This window comes from Bubalus bubalis, chromosome 3 (genome assembly GCF_019923935.1).
Source record: "Bubalus bubalis isolate 160015118507 breed Murrah chromosome 3, NDDB_SH_1, whole genome shotgun sequence".
Taxonomy (NCBI): domain Eukaryota; kingdom Metazoa; phylum Chordata; class Mammalia; order Artiodactyla; family Bovidae; genus Bubalus; species Bubalus bubalis.
The window spans coordinates 45,484,100-45,496,711 of record NC_059159.1 but is presented as its reverse complement, the minus strand read 5'-3'; the positions used below and the strand labels follow the sequence as shown (position 1 = coordinate 45,496,711).

Genomic DNA, 12,612 nt, shown 5'->3' with positions numbered 1-12,612 from the left:
ATGGCACCAATGAACCTATTTGCTGGGCAGGAATAGAGACGCAAATGTAGAGAACATACTTGTAGACACGGTGGGGAAAGGAGAGGATGGGATGAATTGAGAGATCAGCACTGACATATGTATACTACCACTCTGTGTAAAACAGATGGCCATTGAGAAGCTGCTGTGTAGCACAGGGAGCTCAGCTCGGTGCTCTGTGATGACCTAGAGGGGTGGGATGTGGGATGTTTGGGGGGAGTCCAAGAGGGAGGAGATATAGGTATACTATATAGCTGGCTCACTTTGCTGTACAGCAGAAAGTAACACAACATTGCAAAGCAGTTACACTCCAATTTCAAAAAATGTGTATTCTCTAATTGTTGAATATAGTTGAACACACAAAGCTTATTTATTTGGTTCATATCTATATTATTAATTGGGTTCAAGTCTGTGTTCTTTTGTCTGCAGACCTGTACGTTTGGGGGGAAAGTATATTAACATCATTGACTATTTGTGGACATGTCATTGTATCTTTGCACATCTCACGCCGTCTCACACAAATGTATTCGCTGTCTTCTGGAGAGGATCTTCCTAGCGAACAACTCCTTGAAAAAGGAGAGCGTTATCTCACCAGTTCTTTCCCCAGCAGCAGCGCTGTCTGCCAGCTTTCTTGTGATTAACATTTGCCTTGCATATCTTGTTTCTTCCTTTAACTTATCTTTGTCAATAGGCCCGAGATGGGTCTCTTGCAAATAGACTTCTAGCCACATTTCTCAATTCAGTCTGAGAACTCCCTTTTAACACATTATTGACCAGGGCAGGCTGGGGTGGGGTGGGAGTGGTTCTTGCAGAAATTAACGAGTGTGGCCAGCAATTTATTATGTAAGTGAATATTGAAACACTGCAGTCAGTAAAGTTCAGGTAACAAAAGACATGCTTCCCTGGTGGTTCAGCGATAAAGAATCCGCCTGCCAATGCAGGAGCTGCGGGTTGGATCCCTGGGTCGGGAAGATCCCCTAGAGAAGGAAATGGCAACCCCATCCAGTATTCTTGCCTGGGAAATCCCATGGACAGAGGAGCCTGGCGGGCTACCATCCACGGGGTCGCAAAAGAGTTGGACACGACTTAGCAACTAAACAACAAAAGACGTATTACTATGTCTCTGAGGTTAACAGGGGTTCACCTCTGTGTCGGCTTATGTTTTCTCGTCCCCGTGTTCCTTCTTTGCTCCTTTTGCTCACCTTTCCTTCCTTCCATTAAGTGAAGCAGACTTTCTTGTCCCCCTTCCTTCCGCTTCTTTGGAAGGTGCGCACTGCAGTCTTACCTTCTCATTTACCATCAGTTGCCTTTACTTTTGTGCTTGTCTGTGGAGCCTGAAGTTCATCAGTCTCCTTACCCTCCTCCCAGATGAGACGAGGACCCTGGAACAGTTTCCTGGGACCACAGCCCATCTCTCACGTTGCTCTTCTCCAGGATGTTGTTCCATGTTGGTTTGAAACGCTCAGTCACCTTCATCAGTGCTGTGTTTACTGCTTACTGAGACTGACCTGCGTGCTTGCCGGTGGGTCTGCTCCCAGCACATCGCCCGCACCACGCTTTCCCTCTGGATTCAGTGTCTTTCCTGACGAACGACAGGGTCCTTCTTTACCTGAGAGCTGAGCTTGCCCAACTCCCCGGGGCTCACCCTCATTGTCTGAGAAAGCCTTTCTGTTGGCCCCGTGCTCAGGTGATGGGTCAGGGATAGAATTCCAGGTTGACAGATATTTTCCACAAACCTTTTGATGAGTCTGTGTTTTCATTTTTCCCTCCCAGTCGATGAGCAGGCCTATGATTCCTTTGCAAGCGGTGTCTCTTTTCACCCTAGGTGTCCAGGTTTGCCCTGCCTTTGGGAACCTGCAGTGGATCTGTTTTTCAAGAGGTCGAGAGAAGAAAGCTTGAGGTTTTCTTTTTTTTTCTTTTTTACTGGAAAACCCTTTTTGTGTGTATCTTCTCACACCATGGCTCTGTGCCTCTCTGCCACGCTGGGAGGCAGGCTCCTGGTGACCGGCAGCCTCACACTGATCTCAGCCCTGGTGCCTGCGTGTCCTTGGCTTGGCATCCGCTGACATCCCACCCCGTCCTTCTTCCTGACCCTGGAGGGTCACCCTCCCTGGCCTGCAACCTCTACTTTGATTTTAAATATTCTTCCTGGGGAATCGTGTTCATGTTGAAGACATTTGTACACAGTGAGCAGAGCTTGTCAGCTCCAATCACACTGTTGGAAGCAGTACCATTGCCTGCTCGGGGCTTCGAGAGAACAGGGGGCACCCAGCTCGGTCTGGGGGTGGGGAGTGGGAGGCAGGCGGTTCTGGAAAGCACTGGGGAATGACTGAAGAGGTTTTTAGCAGCAGAATGACAGCATCTTTTAGTGTCTTTAAATATCTCTCTGATGACAACGAGGAGGACATGTTTGAAGTGGAGTGCAGGGCAAACCGAAGACAGAAGACTGGGTTAGGCGGCTGTGTTCATAAGTAGGAAAAGGGGGCTGGGGTTCTGGGCAGTAAGGGTGGCGGCGGAAAGAGACCGAGAAAGTGAAATAAGAGAGAACTCAGTAATGACGTGGGCGGAGGAGGGACCCGGGCTGAGCCGGGCTTCCCGGCCCGTGTGATGGATGAATGATGACACGTCTCCCTGTGACAGGCTCGACAGGAGGAGGGAAGCAGTTTGGGGAAGGGGCCAAGAGGATGAGCTCAGGGTTGGACACACACAGGCTCAGCTGTCTGTGGCACATCCAGGGGATTTGTTTAGCGGGTGGCTGCACCTATGTGCTTGGGCCTCTGGCTGAGACAGGGGGCACTGATTGGGTAATTGTCCTTGAAACCACAGTTATGGGTGACACCCTGGAGGAGAGGGTGGAGGTGTGCGTGCTCAGTCACTCAGTCATGTCCAACTCTCTGCAACCCTGTAGACTGTAGCCTGCCAGGCTTCTCTGCCCACAGGACTTTCCAGGCAAGAATACTGGAGTGGGTTGCCATTTCCTTCTCCAGGGGATCTTCCCAACCCAGGGATTGAACCCAGGTCTCCTGCACCGGCAGGCGGATTCTTTACCACTGAGCCACCAGGGAAGCAGGGCACTGGGGGAGAATGTATAGAATGAAAAGGACCAAAGATAAACGTATCTAGGGAGCGAGGAGACAGAAACAGGCTCCTGCATGATCCCTGCCGCTTCTCGAGGCGTCTGTCTGACGTCATCCCCTCTGGCATCCCAGGCCAGCCACCCACGCTCAGGTGGCCCCTGTGCGTATCTCGGGTCATTCGCGCTTGCCCATCTTCCTGTCAAGGATGGGCGCCTTAACAAGTACCTACCGTATAGCCCAAGGAGTTCTGCTCAGTGTCACGTGGCCGCTTGATTGGGAGGCGAGTTTGGGGGAGAATGGAAACATGCATGTGTATGACCGAGTTCCTCTGCTGTCAACCTAAAAGCATCACAGCAGTGTTAACTGGCTGTACCGGCAAGCTGCAGTCCAAAGGGTAGCAAGGAGTCGGACATGACCGAGCGACCACATACATACAAGAGAAAAATTTTTTAAAAAAAGAAAAAGAATGGGTGCCTTGAAGTCAGGGTCTGCATCCTACCCTCTTTATGTTCACTTTCTCTGGACGGAGCCCAGCCCATCATGGGTGCTTGGTAAATCTCCACCAAGAGGAGGAGAGTGGATGGGGGAGAGATGGGTGATGGGGCTGAGAGAGGAGAGCCCTGGGGGAGGGTGTCCCTGCCTGGAGGGGAGGCGTCAGGGCCACAGGGGTTCTGCCCACCAGACCGGGAGCCTGTCATTCAGTGGTGTGGTGGAGGAGGAAAATGCAGGCTGCGTGGGGTCCTCAGGACATGCTGCCTGCCCAGAACCATTACTGACTGAGTTCCAGTGTGGTGTCACGGACTTCCCTGGCGGTCCAGTGGTTAAGAATCGGCCTTGCAGTTCGGGGGATACAGGTTCCATCCCTGCATGGTCAGGAAAATAAGATCCTGCAAGCCTCGGAGTAACTACAGAGTCCATGTACTGCAGCTGAGACCCAGTGTAGCCAAATAAGTTAAAAAAAAAAAGAAAAAACTTTTAAAAAATGGTGTCACCCGCCCCCCCATCCCTCACCAGCCACAAACCCAGAGAGACCCAGCAGGCCAGGAGATGTGACACCCCCGCTCAAGACTGCACGGGCGCTTGGATTCTCAGACTTGCTTGAGGAGGGACCGTGGTCAAAGTGTCCGTTCGACCCTGACAAAAACAGAAGTAGCATTTCCTACAGCAGAATTTTGAAAGCTGCCCTCTGTGGTTTGACATGAGCAGAAGGACTCATGTCAAAGGACTTCCTTCTTGCAGGAAGCGAAACATGTAGGGACCAGCTGCAGAAACGAGCGGGCCATTGTCCTCCCTGGGAGCTGGAGACCCTGCACTTGCCCCGGAGGCATTCAGGTGGAGGGCGGCCCGTCCTGGTGAATCTAAGGTTTATTGTGAAACACTACATGTCTCACCGCTGCGAAAAGCATCTCTTTATGACCTGCCTGTGCTTGGTGCAAGGCAAACTTCCTCCCACCACATCCTGTGACCAAACACAGAGATCATTGCGTTAGCCCTGAAGTCTCTGGAACTGCTGGCCACTCCCCCAGAGGATCCGTGCATCAGCCCACTGCACTTCCCCTCACTCGCATCCCAGTTCCCTTCAAGTGCACGGAGTTAGAGCTCCAGCAGGGAACCCCCTCAAGAACAGAGGGTGGGGCTTCCCTGCTGATCCAGTGGATAAGAATGCACCTGCCAATGCAGGGGACGTAGGTTTGATCCCTGGTCCAGGAAGATTTCACATGCTGAGGGACAACTAAGACTTTGCACCACGACTACTGAAGCCCGTACACCTAGGGCCCGTGCTCTGCAAGAAGAGCGGCCACCACGGTGAGAAGCCCACATACCCCAGCTCAAGAGTAGCCCCCCGCTCACCGCAACTTGAGAAAGCCCTCTCGCAGCAATGAAGACCTAGCACAGACACAATAAATAAATTTAAAAAAAGAGAGAGAGAGAAGGTGGCTCAAGTCCCGGGCTGCTGCGGGGCAGGGGTCTGGACAGCAGGGACAAGTTCTGGGCTGGTTCGGCCCCTGCAGACGCGCTACCACACTGAATGCAAGACTTTTCAGTGCACGGCTGCAAGGGATGCCCGAGGATCCGGTCTTGTGTTGACCCATGGATTTCTCTGATGAACACAGGACTGGAGGAAGCGGAAGCAAAGTAACTTGATCAAGGCCATTTGTCTGCAATGATGGCTTGGAACAGATGAAACGAGATGAAAGTACCCGAATTCCACAGTTTGCTGAGCCATTAAATCCGGTAACAGAAAATGGGGAGGAAAGCCCCTCCCCCTCACAGCCCACAGCCTCCAACTCAGCTGTCATCGGCAGCTATAAAATCTGCTCGTTTCTTTAAAAGCTAAGGACCGTGCGCTGGTTCCATGAAGATTTCCAGTGTGGTGAAGCTCCAGCAGATGTCACTTGACACCTGCAGAGAATCCACTCCCTTATCTGCCTTTTGGACCCTCCCACGCTGGTCTGTCTGCGAGATAAGCACAAGAAACCCCTCGCTGGCCTTAAAACCCTATTAAAATGCTGAGGAAAAAAACACGGTTTGAGGGCAAGTTCTTACATTTCCTTTAGATCAATCCACTTGGAAAAAAAAAAAAAATTGTGGTAAAATAGCCGTAACTTAAAATTTACCATTGGTCACAATTAGTACATTCAATGTTGCACACCCATCACCACTGACGAGTTCCAGAATATTTTCATCAAAGGAACACCCCAACTCCTCTGTTTTCTGTCTCTATGAATTTGCTTATTCTGACATTTCATATGAGTGGAATTATATAACATGTAGCTTTTTCTGTCTAGCTTAACAAGGTATCATCCATGTTGTAGCAGGCATCATTACTTCATTCTTTCTATGGCTAAATAATTTTTTATTGGACCACGTTTGTTTGTCCCTTCATCAGTTGATAGATGCTTGGGTTATTCCTACCTTTTAATCATTGAAGTACAGCTAATTTACAATGTTGTGTTAGTTTCTAGTGTACAGCAAAGTGATTCAGTTATATGTACATATATTATTTTTCAGATTATTTTCCATCGTAGCTTATTAGAAGATATTGAATATAGTTCCCTGTGCTATATAGGAGGTCCCTGTTGTTTATTTACTTTATGTATGGTAGTGCGTATATATTAATCTTCTAATTTATCTCTCTCCCTCCCCTCTGTCCCCTTTGGGAACCATAAGTTTGTTTTCTATGTCTGTATGTCAATTTCTGTTTTGTAAATAAGATTTTAAACTTTGCACCAAGTTTTGGATTACATACATAAGTGATATCATATATTTGTCTTTCTCTGACTTACTTCATTTAGTATGATAATCTCTACATCCATCCATATTGCGGCAAGTGGCATTATTTCATTCTTTTTTATGGCTGAGTAACATTCCATGGTATATGTGTACCACATCTTATTTATCCATTCATCTGTCAATGGAAATTCAGTTTGCTTCCATGTGAACAGTGCTGCAGTGAACTGAGGTGCATGTATGTTTTTTAATTATGGTGTTTTCCAGATATATGTCCAGTAGTGGGATGATGCTATAAAACTCCTAGAGGAAAACATAGGCGGAGCACTCTTGGACCTAAATTGTAGCAGTATCTTTTAGGATCTGTCTCCTAATGGAAATAAAAACAAAAATAAACAAATGGGACCTAATTAAACCTAAAAGCTTTTGCACACCAAAGGAAACCATAGACCAAAAGGAAAGACAGCCTACAGAAAGGGAGAAAATATCTGCAAACAATGCTAGTGAAAAGGGATTAATTTCAAAGATATACACACAGCTCATAGAGCTTAATATCAAAACAATAAACAACCCAACCAAAAAATGGGCAGAAGACCTAAATAGACATTTCTTCAAAGAAGACATACAGATGGCCAAAAGGCACATGAAAAGATGTTCAGTGTTGCTAATTTTTAGAGAAATGCAAATCAAACTATAATGAGGTATCACTTCACACCAGTCAGAATAGCCATCTTCAAAAAATCTACAAATATTAAATGCTGGAGAGGGTGTGGAGAAAAAGAAACCCTCCTACACTTGGTGGGACTGTAAATTGGTATGCTGCTGCTAAGTTGCTTCAGTCGTGTCCGACTCTGTGCAACCCCATAGACAGCAGCCCACCAGGCTCCCCCGTCCCTGGGATTCTCCAGGCAAGAACAACGGAATGGGTTGCCATTTCCTTCTCCAATGCTGGAAAGTGAAAAGTGAAAGTGAAGTTGCTCAGTCGTGTCTGACTCTTAGCGACCCCATGGACTGCAGCCCAATAGGCTCCTCCGGTCCATGGGATTTCCAGGCAAGAGTACTGGAGTGGGGTGCCATCGCCTTCTCCAGTAAATTGGTATAGCTGCTATAAAGGACAGTAGAGTTTAAGAACCAAAGAGTTACCCTATGACCCTAAAACCCCACTCCTAGGCATATGTTAGGAGTTTTATAGTATGTGGTGTTACGTTTACGTCTTTAACTCATTTTGAGTTTATTTTTGTAGATAGTGTTGTGTTCTGATTTCATTCTTTTACTGTCCAGTTTTTCCAGCACCACTTATTGAAGAGACTGTCTCTTCTCCATTGTATTCTTACCTCCTTTGTCGTAGATTAATTGACCATAAGTGTGTGGGTTTGTTTCTGGGCTCTCTCTCCTGCTCCACTGATCTATAAGCGTGTTTTTATGCCATGCCACGTTGTTATGATTACTGTAGCTTTGTAGTATAGTCTGAGGTCAAGGAGGGCGATTCCTCCAGCTCCATTCTTCTTTCTCAGGATCATTTTGGTTTTTCAGGGGGGTTTGTGTTTCCATATGTATTTTCCCAAAAAATTTTTTTGAGTGCTCAGTTGCTCAGTCATGTCCAAACTGTGCAACCCCATGGACTGTAGCCCACCAGGTTCCTCTGTCCATGGGGCTTTCCAGGCAAGAATACTAGAGTGAGTTGCCATTCCCTCCTCCAAGGGATCTTCCCGACCCAGAGACTGAACCCACATCTCCTGCAGTGCACGTGGATTCTTTACTGCTGAGCCACAGGGAAACCCAAATTTTAAAAATTCTTGTTCTAGTTCTGTGGAAAATGCCATTGGTAATTTGGGATTGCACTGCGAATGTAGATTGCCTCGGGCAGTATGGTCATTCTTCTCCAATTGCTGTGGCTAGGACTTTCAAAACCACGTTGAATAAGTGTCCAGAGTGGGCGCTTGATCTTAGAGAATACGCTTTCAGCTTTTCACCACTGAGTATGATGTTAGTTGTGGGTTTGCCATATATATGGCCTTTATTATACTGAAGTGTGTTCTCTCTGTGCCCACTATCTGAAGAGGTTTTTTTTTTTTATCATAAATGGATGAATTATATCCAAAGTTTATTCTGTATTACTGTAAATAATGCTGCTATAAACATTCCTGTACAAGTTTTTGTTTGAACACCTGTTTTCACTTCTTTTGGGTATATATCCAGAAGTGGAATTACTGGGTCGTGTGGTAATTCTGTTTTCTTCCTCTACAAGTCAGACTCAATCCACATTACCTTACTTTGTTGTCAGTTGATGGAAGTGTGGATGGCATCAGCCAGGGGTCGCTTAGCCGCCTAGCTCTTCAGACCAGAAAGCTGGTGCTTCTTCCTGCCCTCAACACGTGTAACTATTCAAGCCCCTCTCTTCTGCCCAAACCCCACAGCAGCCCTGCAAAGACAGGCAGGAACTCGGGGCATCTCCAGCTGCAAGCAGGGCTTCAGTGCCAGGGCTCTGCTTGGTCTGGAGGGTCCAAGGACCCCTCACCAAGACCACAGGCACAGCATCCTGGCTCCTGCAGGAGTGAAGAGGTGCCCAAGGCACTGCCCACAATGGGCTCTGCTATTTTTATGCCCAAGCCTGGTTAAAAATAGCCATCTAAGCCAAGGTTTTAGCTGCAGCGGACGAGACATTAAGCAGCAGATACCTAATGCCCATGAGACATAACAGTGGGTCTCTTCCTGTGCCCATTTTCTGCTCCAACAACACGTTGAACAAGAAAGCTGGTAGGAAACAGCCATGTGGAAAGCCCCTAAGAACACGGCCACAGCTGCCCACTCAGTGCTGCGGCAAAGGCCAGCCTGCTTCCGAGCACTCAGAGGCTGAGCGCGCCACTGCCCACGGGTGCTCTTCCTATGGAGTAAAGGGTCTGAGAGATAGTGTCACCCAGGCCAGGCAGTGCCTGGAAAGCGCTTCCCTCTCCCCTGGGCCAGCATCGGCCTGGCCTCCCATCCAGGTGGACCCTTGGCATCCCCTGTCCAACGCCAGGAGCAGCCACCGCCCAGGAAGCCCAACCTGACCACACCCAAGAGCGCCCCAGGGGAATCGAAGGCAGTCCCGGCACAGGGAGCCAGGCCAGCCTGTCCAGACCTCCCGGTGCTGAGAAAGCCAGCAAGGCACAAGGCACAGGGTGAGACCGTGCCGGCCACCAGGTCTCCCGGCTCTTACGCGGACGGCACCTGAAGTGCACTTGGTGCGTCTCAAGGCGCCAGAGGACGGGCACTGCTTCTACCTAGCAGGCGCACAGCCTCCCCGCCCGGCACCCTGGCTGGGCCAGGAGGGCCACGTGGCCCCTGGGCTGGGGAACACGCACAAGCTGCCAGCCGTACGGGTAGAAGCGCCGCTCACCCTCCCTGCCACATTGCCAACCACAGAGCCACCCCATGTGGGGGCAGCACCCCCGACCCCAGGGCCGCTGGCATCAGACTGGTTCTCACAGCCAGACCCACGACAGCCAGGGCCGAGCCAGGACTCACGGAAGGCATTTCTCTTGTCGGAGACCATGGGTAGGGAAGAGCCTCCATTTGCCCCTGGACGCAGCACCCCTGGAGCTCTCTCTTGGCATCAGAGAAAGCTGATGATCACATCAGAGCCCCTTGACGCCACATCCCCCAGCTGACATCTAAAGCCCAGGCCTTGGTCCTTGGCCTCAGGCCCGAGGGGTGGTAACCGCGGCTCCGCTGCAGCTCCATGCTCTGTCCTGCCCCACATGTGGGTTCTCGGGAGCTGGGCCCTGGCTCGCCTATGACTTTGGTTTGGGCCTATAGCCAAGCGCCATCTCTCCCATCCTCACCCTCTCTGTGCCCAGCCTGGGGGGCACCTGGGTGGCCCGGGAGACTCCCCTCAACCCCCAGCCACCTGCTAACTGCCCGTCTTCTTGGTTCTTCCAGTGAGAAGCGCCACCTTCAAGTCAACGTCACCAACCCCGTCCAGTGCAGCCTGCACGGGAAGAAGTGCACGGTCTCCGTGGAGACACGGCTCAACCAGCCACAGCCTGACTTCACCAAGAATCGCTCAGGCTTCATCCTCAGCGTGCCCGGCAATTGAAGCGCAGGGAGACGGGGGCTGCCTGCCCAGCCACCGCTAGACGCCTGCTCGCCAGGGTCCAGGCTGGGAGGGAGCCCCCTGCCTCCCCTGCGGCTCCTCCCTGAGGTCCAGCCCGGCTTCTGCCTTTGATCTCTGTCTTCCTCTGTCCCGACTGTCCACGGCCCCCTCAACAAATCAAAGACCCTGTGTCCTGCCCAGCCTGCAGCAGCTTCTCCAGAACAGCTCCCCTCTGGTCAGTGAGGGCCACCCCCATGCCAGGTCAGATAGGCCTGCCTGGCCCTGTGACTGGCTACTGGCCCTGCCAGGGGAGGGCTGGGGGAGCCTGGATGTTGTTTCCAACCAAACCAAGCCTCTGGAGTTGGGGGCGGCTGTGGGGAGGTAGCCCTGCCCTCTCTGGGCCCAGGTGCCCCCTCCTCCCCAAGGATAGCAACCCCACGCCCTGGTTCAGGGAGCTTCTCAGAACTCCCCATGGACCCCCTCTCCCCAGCAGCCCGCCAAGACCACCAGGTGAGCAGGTTCACCTGGAGAGCCAGCCCCTCAGCCCAGGAGCCCCTGGCCAAAGGAACCACCTCGCCCAGTGGGCAGTCTGCCCCACTCAGAGCCAGCCCCCGGCCCCTTGACCCTCTGCCCAGAGAGCATGGCTCGGGGAATGCTCCAGGAACCGTCTTACTTAACCATGCAGCTCAGGCCGTGGTTGTCTTACACTTACTTCTGCAGTTAGGAGCAGGGTTACTAACCAGATACCACGTCTGCTGTGCCACACTGGTGTCAGGAACACTAATAAAATGGAAAGAAAGGGGAGCACTAGGGGGTCTGAAGTTTTCCCCCTCCAACGCCTCTGCCTCACACTCACGTGGAGAACCAGGCCGTGGGCAGGAGGATCGGGGCCCAGAGGAACCTGGGGAAGGGGAGCGATAGGAAAGAGAGCAGGGGTCCTGGCACTGCAGGCCAGGCCAGGATGCCCACCCAGGCCAGGAGAGCGGCGCCCTGCCAGTCCCTGTCCTGCAGAGCACACGTGTGCTCCAGATGCCCCAGGACCATGCCGCACTCCCCTGGGCAGCCCCCGGGCTCCCAGCCTGGAACCTTCAAGAGTCAAGACTCAGGCACCCCATGTGGTTAAGGGGGCGCTGAGAGTGGGCCCACGCCCCAGGCGGAGCCAAGCAGGGTGTCCAAGAAGGACATCCTGGCTTTTCTTCACTGTTTCGCCCCGGGGCTCCCCCACCCCCACCCCCGCCGCGCTACCTCCACGCTCCTCCCCACCCCCGCCCCCGGCACCCCAGCCCCGCCCAGCACACCCAGGGCCTGCCCCCGCCGCCAGGGCTCTGAGCACATGCACACCCCATACCATCCACAGCACAAAGCCCTGCTGCCATCCTGGTCTCCGAAACCCACTCTCATCCTCCAAGCCTGGTCAGCTACCCGCGCAGGACCCCATTCAGCAACACCCACAGCTTTGCCAACTGCCTTGACGCTATCGGTCCTCCTTAACTGGAACATCGCCTCTCGTTTCCACTTACTGCCCCAAACTTGTTGCTTTACTAGATACATGCAAACGTTACGTTTTAGACACACCAAAACAGAACACACCAAAACAGAACATGCCAAACGAGTGCCTTTCAGAGGCTGGAGAGGAGCGGGTTCTGGAGTCCACCTCCCGCCTTTGGGTGTGGCCTCTGGCCCTCGAGCGCAGCGCCTCCCGGCTGAGGGCCGGCGCGCGAGCACCGTCCACAAGCACTTTTTCATGATGTCCTGCAAGAAGTCAGTGTGTGTGGTCACTGAGGGAAAGAATTTCGGGTGTGATCACAGCGCCGAAGGCAAAGCAGGGGGGACACAGTGATTGTATGCAATGAAGTGTTTTCTCGTGATTTAGTTAAATGTGGTTTTATGGTTTGGTGCGTATATTCCTATTTTCCATTAAATTAACTTTATTTCTAAAGCATATTTTGATTTATCATCAAGAGCAATAAAGCATTAAATCTTCCTCTTAAAGGTATTCTGCTTATTGAGTTGAAAACTATCTAAAATGGTGAAATTTGGGCATGTAGAAAGTAAATTGTTATCCTGGAGGCTGTAAGGAGCATTAAGCACAAGTAAGGTAAAAATGGAGGATAGTTGGCCTGAGGCTTTTGATGAAAAATATTAAATAGAAGACAGCTGTGGGAAGGAGGAGTCAGGAGGGGGCCAGGTGGTGGTGTTAACCACTATTTT

The 12,612-nt window shown here is 51.2% G+C and overlaps 2 protein-coding genes across 8 annotated transcripts in view; one reads left to right on the top strand and one right to left on the bottom strand.

Annotated features, from left to right (window-relative positions):
* MYO1D (myosin ID) overlaps positions 1-12,393 on the top strand; it is a 361,342-nt gene extending 348,949 nt beyond the window's left edge. Inside the window, exon 22 of the mRNA XM_006059431.4 lies at positions 10,248-12,393. Coding sequence (XP_006059493.3) covers positions 10,248-10,404 — 157 coding nt within the window. The 3' untranslated portion in view covers positions 10,405-12,393. The remainder of the gene's footprint in view (positions 1-10,247) is intronic.
* The window catches only part of CDK5R1 (cyclin dependent kinase 5 regulatory subunit 1), a 52,956-nt gene that overhangs the window by 35,092 nt on the left and 5,252 nt on the right, over positions 1-12,612 (bottom strand). Inside the window, exon 3 of one of the 7 annotated variants that reach the window (XR_006549672.2) lies at positions 3,325-3,434. The exons of the other annotated variants lie outside the window; for them this stretch is intronic. The gene's annotated coding sequence lies outside the window, so the exon portion shown is untranslated. The remainder of the gene's footprint in view (positions 1-3,324; positions 3,435-12,612) is intronic. 7 annotated transcript variants of the gene reach the window in all.